We start from the raw sequence: 25,259 nt of genomic DNA on the forward strand, positions 1-25,259 counted from the left end.
GGGCTAATCCAGGCACCTCTGTCCTCACAGTGTATTGTTCTTGCAAACAGGATCTGCAGGCTCAAGACCGAGCTCACCGTATTGGTCAACAAAATGAGGTCCGAGTGCTGAGACTCTGTACGGTAAACAGTGTGGAGGAGAAGATTCTTGCAGCTGCAAAATACAAATTGAATGTGGATCAGAAAGTTATCCAGGCGGGCATGTTTGATCAAAAGTCTTCGAGCCACGAGCGGAGGGCGTTCCTGCAGGCCATATTGGAGCATGAAGAGGAAAATGAGGTATTAGAAGAAGCCAAGTTTATGAAATCAGTGACCTTTTGTCTCTGAAGGACTAAGAATAACCCCTTTGTTCTTTAAAGAATTTCTCAAGCTGGACTTAATTAAAATGAATAAATTAGCTGCTATCTTATATCCCAAGCACAGTAAACCTCTGAAAGTTATCCAAATGAGTGTCTTGCAAGCTATTGCCAGAGGGCCCAAAAGGCCACCATCAAGCCCAGTCTTGTGTACTAAATGCTGCCTCCTGTAGGGCAAATGCCAAACTGCAGGTAGGGCTCTTGGCAGGTACAAACTCAGCCAGATGAAACCTGGAAGTGTCCTACCTTGCCTTTTCTTCTTTTGCTCTCCAGAGCCTTTGGTCTCTGTGGCCTTTTGGTCAGTGATGACAGCACTTCAACATGTTTGTAGAACAAATCTTCACAGATATCTAGACTAACTCATTTAGCTCAACTTTACTAGGAGAGAATGATCTTAACCTTCCCTTAAAATTTTTCCTAAGAGCTGACCCAAGGCTGAGAAAAATATCGGTTTAAAAAATCTTTTTTATTTTCCAAGATTGCACAAAGAATGTGGTGATTACATTTCTTTTAAGGAATCTTTTGGTGGGCATTTGTATATTTTACAGATTGCCAATTTTAGTCATTTTTTTACTGAATATTCATTCTGGTGCTGGGGATGAAGCTCAGCAGTACAAGGCTTGCCTACCATTTACAAGGTCCTGGGTTCAATTCCCAGCACCACAAAAAGAAAAAAATCTAAAATGAATCTGAAATAGATTTAAAAATATATTTATAAGGTCTAGAAAATTATAAAATACCACCACCAGTCCTTACTCTAAAATTGGCTGGGGATGGACAAATTTGGTTTTGTGTGCCCACACTTATAAACAGAAGCATAGTTTACCTTATATATTCACATGGAACACCATCTTCAACACATATATTTAGATATAATCTCATTTTGCCTTAAGTAGGATATGTATTTTTGAAGTCTTCTATAAATTAAAAACCAAATTCTTTTAAAAGGCTCACATACTTTTTTGTTTCTGAAATGAATTCAAATGTGAAGTAGATCTTTATATCTCAAAGAATCCTGAAATGAATTCTTTGCAAATTGGAAAGCACTTTGCTATTATGCCTCCTAAATTTGTTGGCCTTATATATTTGATTAGTTAATTTATTGAGTTTCATAAAAATGATGAAAAATACATATCATGTATACTCTCGATAGGTCTAGGATTTTTGTCTCAAATCGTTCACCGTTTCTGATTCTTGAATTTGAATATTCGAAGCAGACTTGGAGTCAGTTTGTCAGGTGAATTTTTGTCGTTTACACATTTGGCCATTTCAAAAAACCACAATGATGAGTGACGTATACTGTCACAGGGCTCCTGTGAGCAGAGGTGGTACTCGGCCAGAGATCTCGACTGCATTTTTGCTCATTTGTTTTTTGTAGGCCTTGTGAAAAATAGTCCCTGACTTGGGTGGAGTTTTCCAGCTTTCCTGAGCCAAAAGGAGATGTTGATCTCTCCCAGGCACTAGGCTAGCCAGGTGGGGCCTTCAGTGAATCCCTGCCAGCTGCTTCTAGCTGTAAGCAGCCCCGCTGGGGCTCCACATCCCTTCCAGGCCACCAGTGTGTTGGACAAATGTTATCACATTCAGGATAGCCTGTGTCCTGATGTTAAGTCAGGGGGGATACAGATAGACCACAGTCAAAGTCCCTGGTCCTGATTATCCAAGGCAGCATGGATTGGCACCACTTCAGTTCGTGCACCAGGAAGTACTAGGGCACAGAGAGCCCAGGAAAATGCAGTACCAACTTCCCAGCCGTTCAGTTCTCCGGGAACTCAGGTCACTGGGGGCAGCTTTCCTACCAGTTCACAGGAGAATCTTTTCATCTTTGGCCTGGGGGCAACAAAGCCTCATTGTGTAGGATGTGAGAGTTCTATCTAGAAGGCAGTAGGCAAAGGAGGACATCTGCTTTTGGAGGAAGCATTCACCAGATATTTTGTACTGGGAGGTCTGAGCCCACTCTCCACCTAATCTGTGTCTTCATCGGATGAAATGTAATATTTAGACAGATTGACTTTAATCAATCTGGAGGTGAACTAGAATAGCAGGTTTTTTTCAGCAGTAATTATTATTTCAAATCATAGGTTTTTCATTATTGAATTGCACTCATTTCTAACACTTATTAAGTTCCTACAGTGCATAAGATGTTATCTTGGGAACTGACGTCGTCATCTGATTTAAGCTGCTAGTTCACTCATATTCTTTTTGTGAAACAGTTGCCTCATTTTAAACATATGATTTGTGTAATTGGATGTTTGAAGTTCTGTGTTTTCCTCTTTCTTCCCTCTGCTGATATACTGAAATTCCCCATTTGATTTTTAACAAGCCCACTCAGCATATGATGGAAATAATTTTGGAAAATAAGTTCTATAGTATATGCCCAGTTTTTAGAATCATTTGTTAAAAGTGTGGAAGTCATAGCATAACATTTCTGGAACACTTGAGAACTGTTGGTTTCTGAGGAATTAGCAGATAGATAATAAGCCCCAGTTTAACATAATATAAAGTAAAAAGCTTTAGCCCATATGTAATTGCTTTCTGTACTTCATGTAACTTTTTTTAATTGTCTCTTTTGGAGGGTTTGTTAATGATAGCTTTTGAATTGTTCCAACCACAGCTGTAACCATGATCAATAATACTGCCTACTTAAATTCATTGATCATTGATTGAACATGTCTTAAAGGTTATATACTTGGGGTGGGGGACATAGCTCAGTTGGTAGAGTGCTTGCCTTGAATGTATATAGGCGATGGATTCAATTTCCAGAACCACACACAAAAAAAGTTGATATATTTGGTACATATCTATTATTTCTTTGGTCTTGCTGTGTGCTGAGTCACAAAATTTCATTTACTCAAGTTTTTTGTGAGGCTTTGAAAAGAAGCATTAACATTTGCGATCTTTAAGACCATGTAATTAAAAGAATTAATGTTAAGTAATCTTACATGTGGATTTCCTTATTTAAATCTTACAAGCCCCTGTGAAGTAGATGTCACGCCCATCTTATAGATGAGGTCATTGAGGCGGGGAGACATTAAGTAACTTGTTTTAAAAGTAACAGAAATCAAGATACACACCCAGGAGAAGCAGTGTTTCTTAGAGTGCAGCACATTTCCTCCCTAGACAGATTTTGCTCTGGGAAGATGATATGAATAGTTTGCAAAATACGAATGGCAAGTACTACATGCAGGGGCCCTTCTCTTTTCTTTCTGGCTTCAGAAACGGGCCCCCCTGGCGTGGAAGACAGATTCCCCTCACTTGTTTGTACCTCGCCCCAGCTGTCCAGCTTTTCTCCTAAAGCCTGTTCAATCATTCTGTTTTTAACCCCAGGAAGAAGATGAAGTACCGGACGATGAGACTCTGAACCAAATGATTGCTCGGCGAGAAGAAGAATTTGACCTTTTTATGGTAATGTTGCAGAAAATCATGACAACCCATGCCTGCCTTCTCTGCCCCCTTTTTCTGTTAGCCAAGCAAGCCGCCTGGAGCCTGTGTGCCCTGGCAGAACTTCATCTGTGAAGCCTGTGCCTTTCCTTTAGTTCAGAGTCTGCAAACTGGCTGGATTTAGCCTGCAGACGTATTTTGTTTGGCCCACGCAGCCTTTTTAAAAAATTTCGCATTTGTTGCCAACATAAAAAGAATCCTGATTTCTGGCTTCTCTTGAAAAATGAGATTGGGCAGTATCAGGCCCACAGCTCTGTGTGGAAATGGTTGGCCAGAGCTGAGTAGCAGCTGCACCCTCTGGACAGGCCATGTGGTCTCCAGCTTACCATAGACCCCCACACCTAGATTGCTTCTAATCTCAGGCCAGCGTCATTCAGGAAACCTGCCTGGCTCCTGTAGACATTTGAGTTTACAACTGTGCCCTCGCTGTCTCCCTACTAGAACAAAGCAAAAACAGGCTCCCGTCAGAGCAGGGAACAGCCACTAAAACGACACAGGTGCGCGTCTTCTCACTGTTGCAAGAGAACCTGCTTAAGCACATAGGAATCTTGCAGGTGTGTTTAAAGGGAGGTCTAGCCTTCATATAAAGAACAGAACTGCCTGGATTTCACTGGTACAAAGTAGGTATAAAAGAACCTTGGCATCTAAGAATTTAATGTCCGTGTTTTTAACTTTGAAATTCCATAATGTATAGCTTCTGTAATTTTCCTGAGATCTGAATTTGGTTTACATGTGAGGCCTGGTACAAGCTGTGTTTGTGGGGAAGCAAGCTATTGGGGGAACCTGTGCAGTGGCTCATTAGAGTGGTGTTTGCTGCCTTCTTAAAGCTTTTGCTGTAGCTGTTTTGTTCACTCTCTATATTCAGTGATCACAACAGCCCTTTGCGTGTATTAGTTGCTTTAGGTATTATTGAATGAATGGTGATACTTGCAGAATGTTAGACTTTATGAAGATAAGATAGATCTGGATATATAAAGTTTCCTCCAGTACCTTCATTTTTATTTTCATCAAAGACATTTAGCCTGATTGTGGAGAGAGTGAATACATGTTCACCATAGCTTTGATAGTCTAAGGCTGCAGAACCCAGGAATCAGAGATGCCCACAGGACTCAGATAAGCTAGATCTACTCAAGTATGAGGAAAGCAACTAGAGTAGGTATTGGAGGTGCTATGTTTGAGAACAGAATGACCAGGTAGAAATGTGAGACCTACGTAGCCAGAAAGTACAAATTTTCCAGAAAAGGTGGAAATCAATGTTTTTAATATGCAATGTCTGGATTTCAGAATGTTTGCAACTAAATTCAGAGCTTTTATTATTGTTATTGTATAACAGTGCAGGCCAAACAAAATACAACTGCAGCCAAATATGACCCAGAGGGTTTGCAATTTCTGCTGTTCCAACCTAGACAGTCTTTGAGAATGGAGCTGCAGCTGTGTAGATGCTTACGTTATTTTTGTGGGGTTTTGTGTGTGTGTGTGTGCATGCGTGTGTGTGTGATTTTTGTCTAGGGAGCACTGATTGTGTCCACACATAGTGGTTTAAAATAATTGGCAACTAACTCTTTCTCAGGAAAATTCAGGTAGCTATAATTCCTAAACTCTTCACCTGGGGTGTATGCTTTTACTCTGCTCTCCCCTAAGTAAGCCACCCTACCCAGGAGAGAGAGAGAGCAGTAAGAACACTTACTGACCAACATGGGATGTTGGTAAGACCTTTGTAAAACCTGAATTCCTTCATTCCTTTTGTTCACCACATGTATGGATTATTCTCTATTTCAGGAGATGAGGGGTACACATCAGAAAGAGATACCTCCTCTCTCTTTAAGGAACTTATTAAAATATAGGTGACTGGAGAACCCCCAGGTGAGAGGTCCTCAATTTCCCAGCTGATTGCTGATTGGCAATACTTTAGCATGATTGTGGGTCCAAGTTCTCTTGTGATGTGGAGAGGATAAACTGCCTGCCAGTATAGAAATGAAGTTAGGCCCAGAAATGGAGAGTTCATTAGCTGCCCTGAAATAAAGGAAAGAGAAACTTGTCCTTCCTTACTTTTGGGATGGGATTTATAGAAATTAAAAGCCTCAGAGCTGGGCACAGTGGCGCATGCCTGTAATCCCAGAGACTTGGGAGGCTGAGTAAAGAGGGTCACAAGTTTGAGGCTAGCCTCAGCAATTTAACAAGGCCCTATGCAACTTAGCAAGACTGTGTCTCAAAATAAAAAAGGCTGGGGATGTGGCTCAGTGGTTAAGAGCCTCTGGGTTCAATCCCCAGTACCAAAAAAAAAAAAAAAGGAAAATCTCAGGAAAAAATGTATATGTCTGCGCAAGATACAGTTTCTTTTCACTTGGGAATATGGTACATGAAGAACAGTCTTATAATAGGTGAGACTGGTCGGGAACACATTTTTTTAGATGCTTTGAATTTGTGAATTTTCATGCCTGTTTCTTAAAGGTTGGCTTCTATTTTGAGGATTGTGCAGAATTTTCTTTGGTTTTTTAAAAACCTAATCTGCTGGCTGTCTTTGTCCAATTCACTATTCATTAGCACCTCCACCAGGGGGCAGGAAATAAAATTTGAATCCTTGCCAGCTACTCTTGATTAAAAAGTTTAGTGAGAAACAAGAATGGAATGTGAGCTAGAATAAGTCTCCAGGTTTCAAATATTTAAACACTGCAACCATTATTATAGAGAAATAAGTTCTTTCTAAAATTAATATAAATTTATCATTTGGTTTTATATCATGGACACTAAACAACACATAATAAGCCGTTTCTTTAGAACCATTCTTTTAAACATTTATATCACTTCTAAAAATTGACTTCAGAAAAAGTTACCTTATATTCTGTGTGAATTTACCTTAAAAAGTTCTTTGTACCAGACTCAGTGGCACTCAGACTCTTTAATCCCAGTTATTCAGGAGGCTGAGGCGGGAGGATTTTAAGTTCAAGGCCAGCCTCAGCAACTTAGTGAGACCCTTTCTTGAATTTAGAAAAAAGCAGGAGTAAGGAGAGGCTGGGGATATAACTCTCTGGTAGAATGCTCCGGGGTTCAATTTCCAGTTACCTACCCCGCCCCCCAAAAAAGTAATTTGACAGTCCAAGATATATATCTGAAACATTTTACTCTGCTTTCACAAGCTACATTCTCTACAAAGGCAAGAAATACTTTTAAAAATAATTGTACTGATATATACAGGTTTATCATCAAGTCTTAAGACAAATATTCATGTGTAACTAAATAAGAAATTAGTCTTTTTATTAAATGTTGACTTAAGATTTTTGTACTGGTATTTTCCAAATAGAATCTCTAATTGCATCTACCTTTCCTAAAAATGAAGCAAATTATGCAATTTTCTCTGTGTGTGCGTGTGTATGTGTGTGCGTGTGTGTATGTGTGTGTGTGTGTAGGTGCTGGGAGTAGAGAGAGCCTAGGTCCTTATACATGTAAAATAAGCACACTACATGATTTGCTTCTAGACCAGAAAATATTTGTACTCAAATATTTGTACTCTCAGTTGTGGAAAAACACATAGGTAATAGTAGCAGTATGACCAAAAATTGAAGTGGCCATATTTGGTCTTCTCAGTATAGGATATTAACAAAAGGTTTTTTTTTTTTCTTATTAGTTATCTAACAACCATTAGAAGGTTGCCCCATGCAACCCCTCTTTAGATCATTCTATAAATGAAGCATCCTCCATGAGCTAATTTTGAAGGTTTGGTGGCTCCCATTTCTGATACCAAAGTATTAGAAGGCAGGATTAAGCAGAGCATTGCAATCTAAATATAGCACATGACAGAGCAGGTTGGCCACTTTTATCTACCAATGAGACTTCACCATGTCCCCAAGCCTACCCCATTCTGGAAATATAATGATTTCCAAAAATGTTAAAGCATAGTTTAAGGAGCTTTGACCTTTAATTATAAATAAGTTCTACAGGTCACATTTGGGTTTGAGTAGTAGATACTTCATTTACATTTTATCAGTTTTAGTTTTTAAGGAAAAATCTTGTATCGAATCCCTGTTTCAGTACGATAGAACCGAAGAAAGGGAAAGGTAAATAACTTAATGATTAATGGTCTCTTTGATTGTGGAAATAATATTATCAAGCGAGTGATATATAAATATAACTAACATATATAATAACTCAGGTGACAGATTTATTTGCTCTTTTTTTATCAGATTGTTTAGTTCAAAGCCAAGTATGTGACAATTTATTTAAAAGTGAACTGGATTTTTAAAAAGAGCAGGAGGTGGGGATGTTGGCATTTTGAAGGCTATAAAAGGAAACCGTTTCACATAGAACATGGTCAGTGGAGTTGAGGGGTCAGTGGAGTTGAGGTTATCTCTGAGATCTCTCTCTCTCTCTCTCTCTCTCTCTCTCTCTCTCTCTCTCTCTCTCTCTCTCTCGTATAATATTTTTATACAAGCTAAACTTTTAAAAAGTAAAAATTGAAGAGTATCCCTCTGATAGTGCCCATGGTGTAATGAAAATCCAGTGCATTCATGACAACTGACTAATCAAACCTCTTATATCCCCTCCACATGTCCAATTATGGGTGGCTATTCTGCAGTGATATCTTTGGTTACTTTTTCTCCCTGCCAATTATTTAATTAAAAGCATGAGCCCTCTCAAATAAAAGGAAATGTTCTTAATGAACTTTCTCTTTTATATGCTCAAAGAATTCTTTCAGGAAAATAATTAATTGTACAGTCAGGGCTCATATTTTTAAGATGCATCCCCTTACCTTGAATTTTCTCACAATTACTTAATGGGAAGCTTTGCACACATGAAGACTAAGAAAAGGAATTCTTAAAGAGTATTTTTTAAATGCATAACTAAATTCAAAACATGGGTCCAGAGGAAGGGAAGGGATTTGACTTGGTAAAAATTCTCCCTAGTTACTGTGCTTTAGGGATGAGCAGAACAAGTCAATCAGGATAAAAGAGACTGAAAGGGACCCTGCAGCCATATACACGCCTTATGAAAGTTGTAGGTCCTGTGAAGTTTATACTTACCAAACAGAAGCCCCCAGAAGCCCCTTACCTTTGGTGACTCTTTTATTTGTATCTCCAGCGTATGGACATGGACCGGCGGAGGGAAGATGCCCGGAATCCAAAACGCAAGCCTCGCTTAATGGAGGAAGACGAGCTGCCCTCCTGGATTATTAAGGATGACGCCGAAGTAGAAAGGCTGACATGTGAAGAAGAGGAGGAGAAAATATTTGGTAGGGGGTCTCGCCAGCGTCGTGACGTGGACTACAGCGATGCCCTCACAGAGAAGCAGTGGCTCAGGGTAGGTGTGGCTTTTTTAACCTGTCCTTGGTGCTCAGAGTGTGTCTGGTGGCTTGGAGAGATCAGGAATGCAGAGTTGGTATTCTCTGAGCAGGTGAGTTGCTGGTAAAATGAGAGGAGCTCTTGAACATAGACGGTGGACTAGCTGTGCTGGTGTAGTAGAGTCATTCTGTGGTTTTGGGCAGTGCTTGGAAAAACCTGTAATGAAGCATTTTTTTTTTTTTTTGCTAGAGCAGAATTGGTCATTGGATGCACAGAGTTATTAGAACTTTGAGACCCACTAATGTTTTATGACCAATTGCCTAGTCATGCCTTACTGTCTCAAACTGAGAATCAGAATGAGGAAGGGGACCTTAGAGATCTTTTTAATTGTTCCCCCTCATTTTATGGTCTTTGATCAGGGGTTTTACTTTGGCAAGGCCTACAGAGATAGTTCAGGGATAGCATTGTTTTCTGTGTTATTTCAGAGGCCCAAAGCAAATTCAGATCTGGAAGGTGCCTTTATATAGTCTTGGTTTGACAACAAAGTTGAAGGCCAGAGAGGTCAGCACAGAGTTGGAAATCACAGAATCAGTGGGTACTGATGGATTGCGTGCTCGATTTTGGCTTGATCTCATCTGTCTATTGCAAGTACAGACTGGAGCCTGGAACTTGGCTCACTGATGGTTCGAAATGTTATTTAGGGTTTGTTTGTATTTTTTCCCCTTTGGAAAAATGGTGATTCCTTGTTTTGATTGGGGAGTTAAATCCCTCAATTTTCCTTGGGGAGCATAGAAATATCAAAATGATCATGGGAGCCACATGTGTGAATATCGTTCAAAGCAGTTGTCTCATTTGAAGGGTTAGCTCTACTTTTAATTACTGGGAGCAGGCTTAGTACCTTGACAGAGAGAGCAACCTAGGGCATGTATTCCAGACAGGGCCAGTAAATGCACGCTGGAAATAGTAAGCACAGTTGGGTAAAAACCAAATCAAATAGAAGCAGTCATTGGGAATTTATTTATTTTCTCAAAGGGGATTACAGTTTTCAAGCTTTGCAAGATGAGGATTTTAGGACCCAGAGCATAAGTTGGTAGGTGGGTAGAAAGGCAAGGAAACGAATCTTGAGACTGGCTATCAGAGGCAGACAGGGCTTGGTAGCCCTTGAGATGTGATTTGCTCAGAGTGTCGTATGATGAGAGGGATGTGACCTGGATTCTGAAAAGATTGGAGTCTGTGGGATTCTGAAAAGAGACTAACAAAGGCATCACTCATGTTTATGGCTGAACAATTGCATATAAAATGTAACTCTTGTGTGATTATTTCACTATCATAGACCTTCAGATAGTCCAGTAGCTTCAGAATATGGTTCTGTGAATTTCCTTTGTTTCACTGTTGGGTTTGTAGTTGTATGATGAAGATTTATTCTTTAATGTGGGGCTTTTTTTTTTAATACTTATTTCTGAGCTCAGGAAAATTTAAGCAGTAAATGAAGTACCTGGAATGTTGTTACAGATGAAACAACCATAATCTAAACCATTATTTTAAAATCAAATTTTTAATGTGAATAATTTCCAGATATTACAGGCAAAATAGCCCTGTTTGTTGGTCAAGAATGCAGCCCAACTTACCTCTTTCAAACATAACAAAACAAATCTTGACAATTGCTCTTAAGAAAGATAATATTATGAATCTTAGGAAGTTTTCAAGTACAAGTCACTTTTTTTTTTCTTTTTCATACAGCTTATATTACTGATGGTAATCCTATGCCTAACTTGTCTTAGAGACCCAATGAATGCTTGTGAAAAATGAAAGTATGATCTCAGCAAAATGGAAAGTTACTAACTTACCAGTAATTTGGGGGTAGAATTTCTCTTTTTAGTGTCTAGTAGACTCCTTTTTTTATCCATAATAGTCATATCTTAAAAATGAAAAACTAGTTTCTTTCATGAAACTATGCTACGGAAATTGATATTTGCAATTTTAACCCTAAGATGCCTCACAACATATCAAGTCATCCAAGAAGGCGGAAGCTGTTCCCAGTAGAGATTTACTGGAATATATCTTCTTATAAATGAGTCATTTGAAAACTGTCTATATTTTGTGTGAGTTGGCAACTTGCTGTTAAGCAGGATATATGCTTAACACAGCACTCGGCATAGATGCCTAGTATCATTGGTTTTCTTGTTCACCAGTAGTGATCCTGTTTAATGTCAGCCTATTAAGTTTTTGTTCTAATGAAATGAAATTCCAGGGGTTCTTAAGGGCCTGGATGTGAAGAGATGTTCTCTACTGGCCAATGATTGAACACGTTGCACAAAGCCGGCCAACACAGCCTTGAAAGGGAGATTGGCAAGGACTGTCGTATAAGAAATGCTCTAACAGGGCTAAAATAATTCTTCTGTTTTCCTGGCAATGTTGCACAAAGGCTGCTTGGCTGAGGCATCAGAGATACACAGAATCCCAGAGTTGGAAGGCAGCTGAATGGTGCAGCTACCATCTCGTGCTTAAATTGCAGCCTGCGCAGTGCCCATGCCAAGAGGCTGGCCAGCCCTCAAAGGAAGCACACTACCTTTTTGTCTGCATAGCCCCTCTGGTTCAAGGTCAGCCCAGATTGTTAGTTCTTCCTCCCCTTTGGGTGGAAGCTTCTCTCCCTGTAGCTGCTTCTCACTGGCCTTGATTCTATTCCCTAGATTGAATAGAACAATATGTTGTCTGTCTTTAGCATCACAGCCCCATGGATAAAATGTTTCAGGACTTATGTTCCTTCTGGAAGAAATTTCCCTACCCTCCTCTTTCTTTTGATGTTTGCTTATCCTTCAAGGCCCAACTCAACGGCTGCCTCTGATGTGGTGCCTTTACAGGTAAATGCTAGCTTTTCTTTCCACTGTGCACTCACACTCCTTTGCTTGTCCTATCATGGTTCAGTTCCAATTTCCTAGTATTCCTGGTCATTGCCAACCTGCCTGATTTCTTTATTAGTTGGTCAGCTGGATCTATATGTTGTTAGAATTTGGGGTTTCCATGTGCAAATAATAAGTGCTCATTGATCACTACATTGAAATAGCTCTGGATCGATATATAAGAATGTAGATGATGTATAAGAATGTGATGTTCACTACTTGGACTGCAACGGATACACCTATATAAAATCAAAGTTTATTTTTCACTCAGATAAAAGTTCTTTTTTCTCTAGCGGGTCATTCAGGGATGCAGGCTGATATAGCTTCTGCCAGCTTGGTCATTCTGTCTTCATGAATGGAAATGGTGAAAACAGCATGGCGCCCTCAATGTGGAGCTCTGGTGGGTTGTGCCTAAATGGTTGCACACCATGTCTGCCCACATTTCCACTGTGAACTTGGTCAGGTGGCCAGTCCAGCTGCAAAAGACACTAGGAAATGTGGTCTGGCTCCAAGTCCAAGAAGGCAAGACTCTGGTCTTGCCTCAGTCTCTGCCTTAGCACATGTATGGCAAATTTAAGTGATCCTGCTGTTTACTTTAAAATGTGTTATAGTTTCATTATGAACAGGTTTTACCCTATAATCATAGTATGCTAAAAATTTTTGCCATGTCCTAGAGAGAGGCTATTTAGGTGGAGGACTTTAAAGAATATTTTTTTCTGCATTCATAATGTTTTAAACAATTCAGTTTTTTTTTTTAAGAGAGAATATTTTAAGTTGCTTTGAAATCCCTTTTTCATTGAAACTTTAATTTCTTGGATGGTAGCCAATTTGGGGGGGGCTGGGTAGTTCAGTATTCACCTACTCAGTGGGCTGTTTCCTGGGGGCTCCCATCCTAATTTCCTTCCCCAAATGGCATCTGGATAAAGGCAGAAGCTGGGTTTCAGCATGTCCTTGGGGATGGTGACCTGGTTCTCTTCCCATCCTGTGGTTCCGACAGGTCTCTCTACAGGACTGCTGTCCCAGGAGGGCTTGACATGTGACTTGGCCACAGGCTCCAGCCAGAAGCTGTCCCACATTCGGACATCTCATTAAGACCCCTGGCCTCATTGGTCATGTAACACTGTCAGCTCTTTTGTATCCTGTTTGGGGATCTGCAAACTTTTGACTGCTTCCTCCACACTGAGCTAGAACATGTGGGATGCAGTGGAGCTGGCCTTTTCCTCACCTGTGGCTAAGTCACTGCCAGGGTTTACCTAGCCCAAAGCTTCTAGAATCTGGTCATGGAAGCAATACAACATGTCTTACGTTTACCGATTTTGTAAAAGTTTGAGATCATATGAATACCCTTGAGGGATCATTCCAGAGCCTTGGAAAAAGCTTGTGAGAGGCCTGAAACTCAAACTTTTTGTTAACTTCCTGCTAAATCCACCTGTGAGCAATTATAGTGCCTCATTTTCATGCTCCTCACTCCACTCTCCCCACCATCTCAGATTGGACCTTGAAGGACAATTTTTCATTCAACCTCAACTGTAGTCCCATAGTGACACTCACAGACTCCACAAGATAAAGGGCACTGTCCTCAACAAGACTGCCCTGACTCAGACACTAGCCACACTTTGGGGATCCCCTGGCCTCGAATACATCTAACTGGCTGTAAATGCAGGGGTTCTCATGAATCCTTTAGATTCCATAATTTGCTAAAATGATTCATAAAGCTTAGGAAAATGCTTCTCACAGCCACAGTTTCATATAAAGCATATGAATCAAGCAAAGCAGTCAAATGAAGAGAGGCAGAAGGCAAGGCCTACGATGGAATCCCGGCTCCCCTGGCCTCTGTGCATAGAATCCAGGCACATCACTCTCATAGTGTATTCTCTTTACCAGGAAGTCCACTGAGCTTCAGTGTCCAGAGTTTTTATTGGGGCTTGATTATGTAGGCATGCTAGATTAAATCATTGGTCACATGCGTGAACTTGGTCTCCAGCTTCCCTGGAAATCATGCTGGTGGAGAGTCCCAAACCTCTAATCACTTAATTGGTCATTCTGGTGATCAGTCCCCATGGGAAGCCACTTGGAGGGTGGTCCAACAAGAGTCATTTCATTCACATAGCAAAGATATTCCTGTCACTCAGAAATTCCAAGATTGTAGAAAGTCCATGCTGGGAATCCAGGAAAAGACCAGACAAATTCATTATTATGCAGTAGGTCACGTCTTCAGGACTGACCTTTGTACTTCTCTGCCTCTTTGCTCCTTTTCTCTCCATGGAAGAAGGCTGTTTCTCTTGCTTTGCTGTCACAAAGCAGCTTCCTGTGTGTCTTGGGCATAGTGTTCTGTAATTGTGGCTTCTAGTGCCTTTCTGAAGATCCCCATCCACCAGACTTGGATCTTGATTGCCAAGGGCCTGTGGAACTGAGGGAACTCTTTGGATAGGACACAATACATTTGCTTCTTGGTGAGTACAAAGCACTGAGATGCACAACCAGGAGATGACTGAGTGTGAAGAGATTTATGACTTGCAAAAGTAAGGAGAGCCCTGGAGTTAATTTGCAAAGTAGTTTCTCCTTGAACAAAGAAGGCAGGACTTTTACTGGAGAAGCTTGTTCGAATGAGAAAGGCTCATCATCACATGTAGAGATAGGCACATCCCTTAGTGTGCTCAGTTCTAGATCATAACCATGTGTTCAAAAAGAAAGATGGCAAGTGCATTCCTGAGCATACTCAATTTTGGTCACATTCCCATGTTTAAAAGAGAAGATGGTGAGCTCAGGTGAACTAGAATTTAGAATTATAAAGAGCGAAGTAGGGCTGGGGATATAGTTCAGTCAGTAGAGTGCTAAAGTCCTGGGTTCAATCCCTGGCACCACATTTAAAAAAAAAAAGAGCAAAGTTTTCTCCATTTACCTAAAAACAATGAGCCACAATGACTTGGTAATTTAGGGTTGGTTTCTTTTAAGTTTCTTCAAAGAGCCTTAACCAAAATAAGAAAAACAACTTTGAAGGTGCCCTCCTAGTCTTTTAAAAGGGCAGCAGCATTTCCTCCTGTAAGTATAGGAGTCTGCGCCTAAAAGTGCTTGCTTCCCTGCCCAGCACCTAATGTCTTCTGTGGGTGGAGACTGGTTGAGATTGCAATGGGACTGTGGGCTCCTGATACTATTTTGGAAATCCAAGATGTTACTTGTCTTTGCATACCCACTGTGTCCTAACCCTCTTCAAAGCGACAGGTGTCTTCTGAGCAGGGGATGGCCCATCTAGAAGGTGTGGCACATTAATGTGATTTTTAAACTATTCTGCTCATTCCTGTTTGTAACTTTGCCATAGTGTGGTGTGTGCATATTACATATTACACTTCTATGTATTTGAGGACATGTGATAATTGACTTGTCTTGATAATTTCTGGGAAGAGTATCACTGTTCTTTTTCTGTGAGAGCAGGCATCCAGCTACCAAAAAGGCAGACTTCTGATGAGCCTGGTGGGCCAGGCTTTTTCAATTTAATTTGAGCTGCACCATGTGATGGCTGTGATATTTCTGGCATTTTAAGGTGGCCCTCATTCTTGAGGGTAGGGGCTTTGTAAAATTGGAGTGACTGAAGAGTTAGAAAGTGGGGTGGAAGGTAATTTCTGGAATGCCTTGATTTATCATCTTTCCTGCTCCTTTGGTCCTTCTGCCAACTTCAGAATCCTTCCCTTCCTTAAAACACTTAGTGATAACCCTTAAATTTATTTAATTGCTGAGTGAGTGATTTTTGCCCCACAGCACTTGAAGATAATTGGAATGCAATCTAGATTATGTGCTCTGTATAATATGTAATTGCCAGCCGGGTGGAGAGAACTGATTTTGGAGAGTATGCCTTTGTCACACAGTGCATCTGATATCTTCAAATTGATTTACAGTCCCTCTTATTTGCTGGTGTATCTTGTTACCTTTTTTAGGGCCTCATCTGTCTTCTGTGGGATCTTCATGGATGTGAGTGTGTGGACGCTGATTTTGACTATATTGCATAGGCTTCTGGCATTTAGGAAAGAACAACTTCTTGTTTTGAAACACCTTGTGTATTTAGGCCTCAATAAATACTTTGTGACTGATGGATCTGGGGCCCACTTCCCCAGATCTTTAAATCTGGTGATAGCTACAGCTAGTTCCAGCAGCCATAGAGGAACCTTGAGGGAAAGAAGAGACGGGATACCCTTTTCCTTGATTGATGTCACCAGATGTGAGCTTGAGTTTCCTGTGATTAATGTGCCTGAGTGAGCTCCCCATAATCATATCTGCTGCCCAATGAAAAGATTTGGGTGTTTTTCTTCCTAAAGCTTAAAGTATGAGAATACAAAATAAAATAGTATTGAAATATATAGTAGAAGGCGTTCTTGGTAATAGAATATGGCTCCTTTCTGCTTACTTTGGTGTCTTAAAAAGCTAGATAGTTAGTGCCTGTGTGCACATAGAATTATGAACCCCTTTAGGTGCGCTTGTATCATAGACAACCAAAGTGTTAAATTGACATAGGAAAAGGCAGACAAGTTCTTGGAGACTTCAATCACAAAGAACAGGAAAAAGTATGAGGAGAGGTTAAAGAGATTGGGGTTTCAAACAAAATATGTGAAATTCTGTTGAAACACCCTGTGAGAAATAAAAAATTTCCCCACATGTATGAACAGGTAGACTGTGGATTTTTCTCTGTCTAGGAATCTTTGAAATCCTGACTCTGCTATTTGGGCTGGATTAAGTGTGATCCAGCCTGAAATCAGAGATAGGCTGAAATCTCTCTGCTGGGTTTCAGCGTGGAGCATTAGTTATTCTGGAGATGCACTTTTTTTTCTAAAAATACTTTATTTTACACTGGCAAGGTTTTTTGGCTCCTGTATCTAAAACATAATACTTTTAATATTTTCCTGATTTTATTTTGTCACTTTAAATAATATGTCCTTGAATTTTGTTATAAGGTATAAAACTTCCTAGAATAGACTTTTCTTTTCCTTTTTTTTTTTTTTTTATCAAGTGGCATTTTAGCTTTAAAAATTGGGTCATCAGATTTACTGGGGCAAAATTTTCTTGCAAGCTGCATTTCCGTCTTTATACACAAGGGAGAGCTAAGGCCCTAGAAAATAGATTTGGGTTTTGCCGAATTCCAGATTCTTCAGTACTTCAGGATGGAAGTAGGGAACTAATTAATGGTGCTAAGAGTTGCGAATTGTTTGGGGAACTATTTGACAGTAGTAAAAAAAGAAATTAATAACTTTCTACAGTTTTTATTTTATTTTCATATCCGTTGTCTAGACTGTTTTAACAGCAGATGGACCTTAGCATATTCCCTTTGTCAGCATTCAGTGGGGTAAATCCAACAGAAGAAACAGTCCTCAGAGAGCCAACTAAATAAATATTAAAGGTTGAGAAGGAGAGAGGCTTATTTTGATCGTTTTTTTTTTTTTTTAACCTAATGCCTGGAATTTCTGGTCTTGATTTTTTTCCTTCAAAATCAGGATTCACCTCAGAAATCAAACTCAGTCATTGAAATCATCACAGAAATTTAAATCTGGTTTACAGATACAAAGGAGGCCCAACAAGTTCACATGATCTTTAGATCAAGCAAATTTTCTTTGTTTATGCAGAGAAATAAATTAAGATTTGGTTTTCTGCACTTTTTCACCTTATTGGGGAGGGTGTGAATCAATAAGGCGACACGAAGTCATCATCCATGGGTGGAGTACGCTATAGGAAGGTAGAGCAGGTGACTTCACTCTCCCTGTCTAGGAGAGTATCAGAAAAGGAACTGTCACTTCTGATGGCTGTCTGTCTGAAGAGATGAGGGTATTGAATTGAGAGCATAGCCTTGGAATCTGATGAACCAAGGAAAAATGTAATTCCAACTGACCTCGTTAGCACTGGACTCTGAGTGCCCCGATCCCTTCTCCTAGCTTTGTTGTCCTCTTCTGAACCATGGGGGAAATTTTAGCGCCTGCTCGAGAGGTTATTCTGAGGTTCAAATGTGAGTATAGGTTGTACATAGAATCTGGCATATTAAAAGGTCCCAAAATACATATATTAGCTATTAAGAAAAATATTATTTCAAAGAAAAACCTAATAGATAGTAGGAGAAAAAGAAAAAAAAACTGTTATGTCTTGAAGGCAAGGATTGAGGTGACTGGATAAAGGTTAAAATGAGGGATAAAGAAACCCCTTTTACTGGAATTAAAAGTAGATACCATGAACTGGGTACACACTTGTAATCCCAGTGACTCAGGAGGATCAAAAGTTCAAGGCCCACCTCAGCAATTTAGAGAGACCTTGACTCAAAAATATAAAAATAGAAACAACTGGGGATATACCTCAGTGGTAAAGTACTCCTGGGCTTAATCCTCAGTACCTCCTTACACACACCAAGATGATATGTTATGGGACTTGGCCACAGGCTTATCCACCTCAAGCAAGTTAAGTTGTACATACTCATCTGTTAACCATCTTTTCTCTGGTTTTGTACCAAACTGCATGCCAACCTATACTCTCTCAGCCATTAACCATCTTTTTCTCTGTTTTTCTACTTGAGCCTCCATGCCTGCAGGAAGAATATGGGGAGAGAACATGGGGGTTAGCTACCAGGAACTTGGAGTATGGATCTTGGACAGGTCTGTTGATTGTTGTAGACTGAATGTGTATATCCCCCCACAATCTCTATGTTGAAATCCTAACCCCAATGTGATGGTATTAGGAGGTGGGGCCTTTGGAAGGCTTTTATAGGTCACAGGAGTTAAGCTCGCATAAATAGGACTAGTGCCATTACAAAAGGGACACCAGAGAGCTCTCTAGTCATCTTCTGCCATGTAAGGATACAAGAAATCAGCCACATACAAGCCAAAAGAAGATCCTCACAGAACTTGAGCATCGTGCACTCTGTTCTATGACTTCTAGCCTCCAGAGCTGTGAGAGACAAATTTATGTTTATAAGCTCTGAGTTCTCCATAGAAACAGAATCAATCGGATATGTGGAGATATTTAAGAGAAGATTGGGACTTATGATAGAGCACTCACCTAGAGTGTGTGAGACCCTGGGTTTGCTCCTGATCTGGTTTAGATATGAGGTGTTCCCAAAAGTCCATGTGTGAGACAATGCAAGATGGAGCAGAAGTGAGATAACTAGATTATGAGAGCTGAAACTCAGTCAGTGGATGAATCCACTGGGATTAACTGGGTAACCAAAGGCGGGCAGGGTATAGCTGGAGGACATCAGTCACTGAGGGTATGCCTTTGGGGTTTATATTTTGTCCTTGGTGAACAGAGCTCTCTGCTCCTGTGCACCCATATCCTGAGCTGTTTTCCTCTGTCAAGCCTTTCTGCCATGCTGTTCTGACTCATTTGGGCCCAGAGTTATGGAGTTGGCTATCCGTGGACTGAGAACTCGTAAGCCCCAAATAAACTTTTCTTCCACTAATCCCCCCCAACAACTAATTGTTCTTGTCAGGTCTTTTGATTGCAACCATGAAAAAACTGACTAAAACAGATCCCCAGTACAGGGGGGGAAAATTGATTACTGGAGTCAGCCCATGCAACTGTGGAGGTTAGGAAGTCTCCCACGAGACACCATCTTGAAAGCTTGAGACCCAGGAAAGTTAGTGATGTCATTTAGTCCAAATCTGAAGTCCTGAGAACCACGTGAGGGGTCACTGCATTCCAAAGGCCTGAGAACCAGGAGCCCTGGCCTCCAAGGGCAGAAGAAGATGGATGTCATAGATCATGAAGAGTGAAAGAATGCACCCTTCGTCTGCCTTTTTGTTCTGTTCTGGCTCAGTGGATGGGATGATCTCTACCCACATTGGTGAGGGCAGACCTTTTCTACTCAGTCTACTGATTCAAATACTCATCTCTTCTAGAAACACCCTCACTGACACCCAAAAATAATGTGTGAGGAGCTATCTGGGCATCCCTTAGCCAACTCAAATTGACACATAAAATAACCATCACATCAGTACTTTTTTATAGCAGCCCAAACTGTCTAAGACATGGGTAATTTGCATAGAATCTTTGATTTGTGGAGGACCTTCCACAAATCTAAAGAAACCTCTGAAAAGCATAAAACTGTTTTTGCTTTTACTTTGTACTGTGGTTTTACTTAATTTACATTTATTTATTTATTTTGTTATTTTGTTATTGGGAATTGAACCCAGAGGTGCTTTACCACTGAGCCACATCCCCAGCCATTTTTATTTCTTATTTTGAGTCAAGGTCACACTAAGTTCCTGAGGCTGGCCTTGAACTTGCAATCCTCCTCCTCAACCTCCTGAGTTGCTGGGTTTATAGATATGCACCACTGTGTCCTGCTTTTCTGTGATTTTTTAATAAAATGGTCATCTCCTGCCTTCTTACATCTAAGGGCATACATGGAAACTGTGTAAAAACAAATTCAAATCAATGTTCATGTATTGATTATCGATTACATTGAGCCATACACTATGCTTAGACAGCAAAGTGGTGTTGTTAAGGCGTTATTCCTCAGAGTCATGGCTGCTTGTCTTATTAGTGCAATTAAGAGCCAGACTTGAGAGATGCTATTAGAGATAATATTGCACAGTTAGCCACCTTGAAGAGCTTGTCAAGAGCAGGTCTCCAAGTATACACAGATGGGAATTAAGAGATGAAAACAGATTGTGAGAGGCTCTAACTCATAGGGATTTTCACTGTTCAAGAAATCAAGAGTTCAAACAGCATGTATTCTACTTAATGCTAGACTTTCTGTGACAAGTGTCCCTTCCCATCCTCAGACTTCTAGAGGAGGAAGGAACTGAAGCTTCCTTGGCCAAACCATGTAGCCTGTGGACATTGAAGGCAGGGGTTTCATCTTCTTGTTGCTGCCAGGACACTTGAGCTTTCCATCAGCCACACCTGTGTTTGTGCAGTTTCTAATAACCCAGCAAGGCTCCCAGGGAAAAAGAAGTACAGCTTGGCACATTCATTCTTCGACAAAGGAAAAAGAGATGCAGGGTTAGATGCCAAGGTAATAAGGATCTGGAGCATGCGATGCTTGCAGATTCCTAGAGTTGTACAGGGTAGATGTCCTCTTTGTTCCCAACAGCTCAGTTGGCTTCCAGGGGAGTCACAAGGAACTTTCTAGAACAAATATCAGCTCTGATCACCACCCCTGTTTAAACTTCCCAGTGGCCTCTCGTTATAAGTTTAGTGGAATCCAAACCCTTGAACAGAGTTTTGAGGCTACAGTCATCTCCTTCCCTTGCTCTCTGGGTACTGCACCACACGACTGTCTTTCTGGTCCTTTGCACTCTCGAAGCCTGTCTCTTAGATCTTCACTTTTTCTTCTTGTTCAAATGAACTCTTTGCAAGGGATCCTTCCTGACTACCTTGCTGAACTATCCAGCACCTGTCAATAACTGTCACTTAATATGCATTAATTTTTCCTGAGTGATTGCCACTATACAGGGAATCTTGTCCTTTTCCACTGGCATTAAGCTCCAGGAAGGCCAAGGCCTTGCCCACCCTCTCCACTGCTGTGTCCCAGTACCTGGAGCAGCTGTGTCCTCAGAGTGAGCTCTCAATAAATACATACGAATAAGCCAAAGCACTGGGCGGAAATGAGGGCTACAGAAGATTTGGTGGCAGTCCGTATCTTTTTTGGCAAAGTTAATAAAATCACGTTTTATTTTTAGTAATATGGGTCAAGGTAGCAATTGTTGGCCTTCTATTAGATTCCAGCGATCTGCATCTTCACGGAAAGATTTCTTAAAAGAATTTGGAAGGCGGGCTGTTTTGACATGAAAGTGCTTTTGAGCTTTTCAAGAATGTGAAGGTTCTGTTCTAATTTCAGAACACATTGATGGAGATTATTTAAATTTGAATTAAAAAGCACAACCATTGCTTCAACCCAGCTATTCCTCAGAAATCCTCATGGATTTTATAGCAGCTGTCTTCTAGCTTCTTTTTCAGCAAAAACTAGATTAATAGAGCTCATTTAACTCAATGTTAAAAGACATAAAATACTAAATTTATTGGGTTTTTGTTTTTTAGTTTTGTACAGAGTCCCCCATATAAGCATGCTGATTTAAAGTATAATGTCACACGGCCTTTTAGATCCTTTCTTATTTTCTATTAAAGAATGAACTATCAGAATCATGAAAAATTGCGGATGGGACCATGACATTTTGCTTTAGGCAAACCTGGATTCTTGGGTGGCCACTTCTTCTGAAATATAATATTAAAGGTTACTGCTCATAGTGTATCAAAGAAAGCACATTCCTTACAAGCATGATGCTATTTGTGTGTTTTTTTTTTTTAAAGAATATCTTTCCCTTGGACCTTGTAGAAACCATTTTAAATTATATCGTCTTCAAAAGTGGAGCCTTATAAAGATTGCCAGTGGTTCTGCTCTCTTCTTGTACCGCTGCCACTGATAATTTAGTAGAAGGGAATTGGATCAAGTATTAGGATATCAGGGTCTCTGGTTACACATCTGTTACAGCTTTGCTATGCGACCTCTTGGATAAGTCATTACACCTCCCGGACCCTCAGTTTCCATGTCTGTAGATTAAAGTGTAAAACAAGGAGGAGAGCAAGCCCTTTTCTCCTGCCCTGTCATTCTGTAGCTTTGCTTTTGGTGATACTAGAAAGAATAGTGTGGGTTTGCCTCTATCCACCTCCAGTTCTGTGAGACTCGGTTATCAGAAAGTAGAACTCAGACTCTTGTGTTCTCAGTCAGACTTTTTCTTGATAACACAGTCTTGGCAGAGGGTTCTCTGACAGGTTCGTGGACTCGGTATGTAATCCAGGTTGCAGATTTCAGGGTCCCATCTGGTTGTCTGTAGCATTTGAAGAGTCAAGATGAAGAGTCAAGACTGATGGGCCGTGATGGATGCCATGCCAGCGTGCTAGAGAGATGGTGATGGGCAGCCCAACAGGGTGGTTGGGGGCTTCAGCTATTCTGCATAAACCAAAACCTAGAACTGCCTAGCACCCTGTCATCAAGAAGCATTCCAGTTGGTCCTTTTTTAAAAATCCTTTGCACACTACCTAGCAGAGTATATAACAGCTGCAAAATGGATCCAAGTAGTTCATTGAAAGAATCATTTTTTCCCCAAAATCATCAAGACCAAATCCATTTGTATTCCTTTTAACTTAAAAAAAAAATCAGCACATTAATGTCAAGGTAAAGTCATCCTTTTGCATCTGTGGGGTCCACATCCATGCTTTCAGTCAACTACAGACGGAAAATACTGGGGGTAAAAATTGTACATACTAAACATATTTGTATTTTTCTCATATCATTATTCCCTAAACAGTATATATAATAGTCATTTACATAGCATGCACATAGTATTAGGTATTATAAATAATCCAGAGGTGATTTAAAGAATATGGGAGGATTGTGTAGGTTATATGCATATACTATACTGTTTTATATAAGGGAGTGAGCTTTTGTGGGTTTTGGAATCCACGGGGGATCCTGGAACCAATACCACCTCATGCCAAGTGGATGTCCCACAGTATGTCATTGGAAGGCATGGACAAGGATATTTGATGAAATTCAACAGACCACACTATCAATATTCCTGGAGAATCACTGACATAATTAACAAACCTAGTTTCAGAATCCACTGGTAAATATTTTGTTACCATTTTATCTGGTTACATTAATTTGATGATTTGACTATTTTGTGTCTCTACGTTTCTTAAGTCATTATCCAAAATACCTAGAGTTTTGTTTTTCTTTTAAATAAGAAATTTAAAGGTTTTTTTGAGACATTTTCCTGTCATAAAAACCTAGTGAAAGATACAGGATAGTGAAGAAAACAAAATAGAATCACCTATAATCTTACTGACCTTCCCGTAACAAGATTGGAGAAGGAGCCAAAAACTAACCAACAGAGGTTATTTTGGTGCCATTACCTTCTGAGGTATTTTTAATCTGTTGAGAGGCTCAGCTCTTTTGTAGTAGTTTCAGCAAATCCCACCCGCTGATGCCCATCAAGCCTCAGCCTGTCTGTCCTTGTGGTTGGTGGTATTTGCATGTCCTTCCATGCTGCCTGGAGAACAAACACCCTGTTTTACAGGGCACCTGGTGCCAGAGCACTGCCTTTTTGTTTTGAAGGCCATGAAAGGATTTGTGGGGGCATGCCCTCTCACACTGGCATAGAGATTGTCTTCCTTTCCCTTAACAGAACTTAGCTGTTTGTGCGCTCACCCGCGTGCTCTCTCCTCTCTCTCTCCTCTCTCTCTCTCTCTCTCTCTCTCTCTCTCTCTCTCTCTCTCTCTCTCTCTCTCTCTCTCTCTCTCTCTCTCTCTCTCTCTCTCTCTCTCTCTCTCTCTCTCTCTCTCTCTCTCTCTCTCTCTCTCTCTCTCTCTGACTTTTCACCTCTCTTGTGTTAGATAGTTGCTTAGTTGCTGCTTTTTTACTTCCAGAAAATTGGCAAACAGCATTCCTATCCCCTCTCCAGGGTTAGATTTCTAGCCAGAATTCATTACCAAAATTCATTCTTAGCAAGCACTTTGCCACTAAGCTGTATGTGCCACGAGCCCCTTTTCTTGGGCCTTATCAGGTCCGACTAGGATGGATGCTATACATTAATGATTCCCTTAAGGACTTGGAATACATATTATTGTCCCCATTTTACAGATGAGGGAATTAAGCCTGACAGGCAGGGAATATGGTTGGGGGATTTAGCATTTAGTTCACAACAGTGCATTTGTTTAGCAAAAGTCGAATGTTGAGGTTATTGCCTTTTACATTTTGATAATGTACATCTGTGCAAGTCTGTGGAACTGTGGAGTTTGGTAAAAGACAAGTAAATCCCATCTCGGTTTATAGCCCCTCTGCTCACCAAGCCAAGGGGCTCCTGGTTTGTGAATCCCATCTGCTTCTTGAACAGGTTGGGGAGCTGCAGCCAGATAGAGAACAGGTGGTCTTGATGACCTTGGAGAGGTCTCTTGCTAGAAAGCTTCAAGACAGGCACCTGGAGGTGATATAAGACCTAACCCTGAGGGCAGTTCAGCCCCTCCTGCAGAGGGGCTCCTTTGTGAATTTCCTTCGGCCCAGTAGCACATTGTGGGCTTTTACTACAGGTCAGTTTCTCCACCCTGGTTTGGAGGGAAGCTGGGCCCTTATCTGCCCTCCTTTTCACCTGGCGCTGTCTCAGAGCTTGCTCTGCCTTTGATCTCGCTTCAGGGCTCAGTGGTGACATTGGATGCTCCTTTTTTGCCTGTAGGGTTGAACATCTTTTTTAAGCCATTTAACTCTCAAAACTAAAGCAAGACGTAAGATTGTATAGTGTTACCAGTTAAAATAAAGGCAGT

General features: G+C 40.6%; 1 protein-coding gene across 10 annotated transcripts in view; it reads left to right on the plus strand.

Annotated features, from left to right (window-relative positions):
• Positions 1-25,259, plus strand: part of Smarca2 (SWI/SNF related BAF chromatin remodeling complex subunit ATPase 2) — a 165,659-nt gene that overhangs the window by 99,090 nt on the left and 41,310 nt on the right. For all 10 annotated transcript variants that reach the window (XM_005324077.5, XM_005324078.4, XM_078047582.1 and 7 more), the window contains 3 exons: positions 51-278; positions 3,680-3,757; positions 8,870-9,088. In XM_005324077.5, the coding sequence (XP_005324134.2) occupies positions 51-278; positions 3,680-3,757; positions 8,870-9,088 (525 nt within the window). The remainder of the gene's footprint in view (positions 1-50; positions 279-3,679; positions 3,758-8,869; positions 9,089-25,259) is intronic.

This window comes from Ictidomys tridecemlineatus, chromosome 4, assembly GCF_052094955.1.
Source record: "Ictidomys tridecemlineatus isolate mIctTri1 chromosome 4, mIctTri1.hap1, whole genome shotgun sequence".
NCBI classification, from domain to species: Eukaryota; Metazoa; Chordata; class Mammalia; order Rodentia; family Sciuridae; genus Ictidomys; species Ictidomys tridecemlineatus.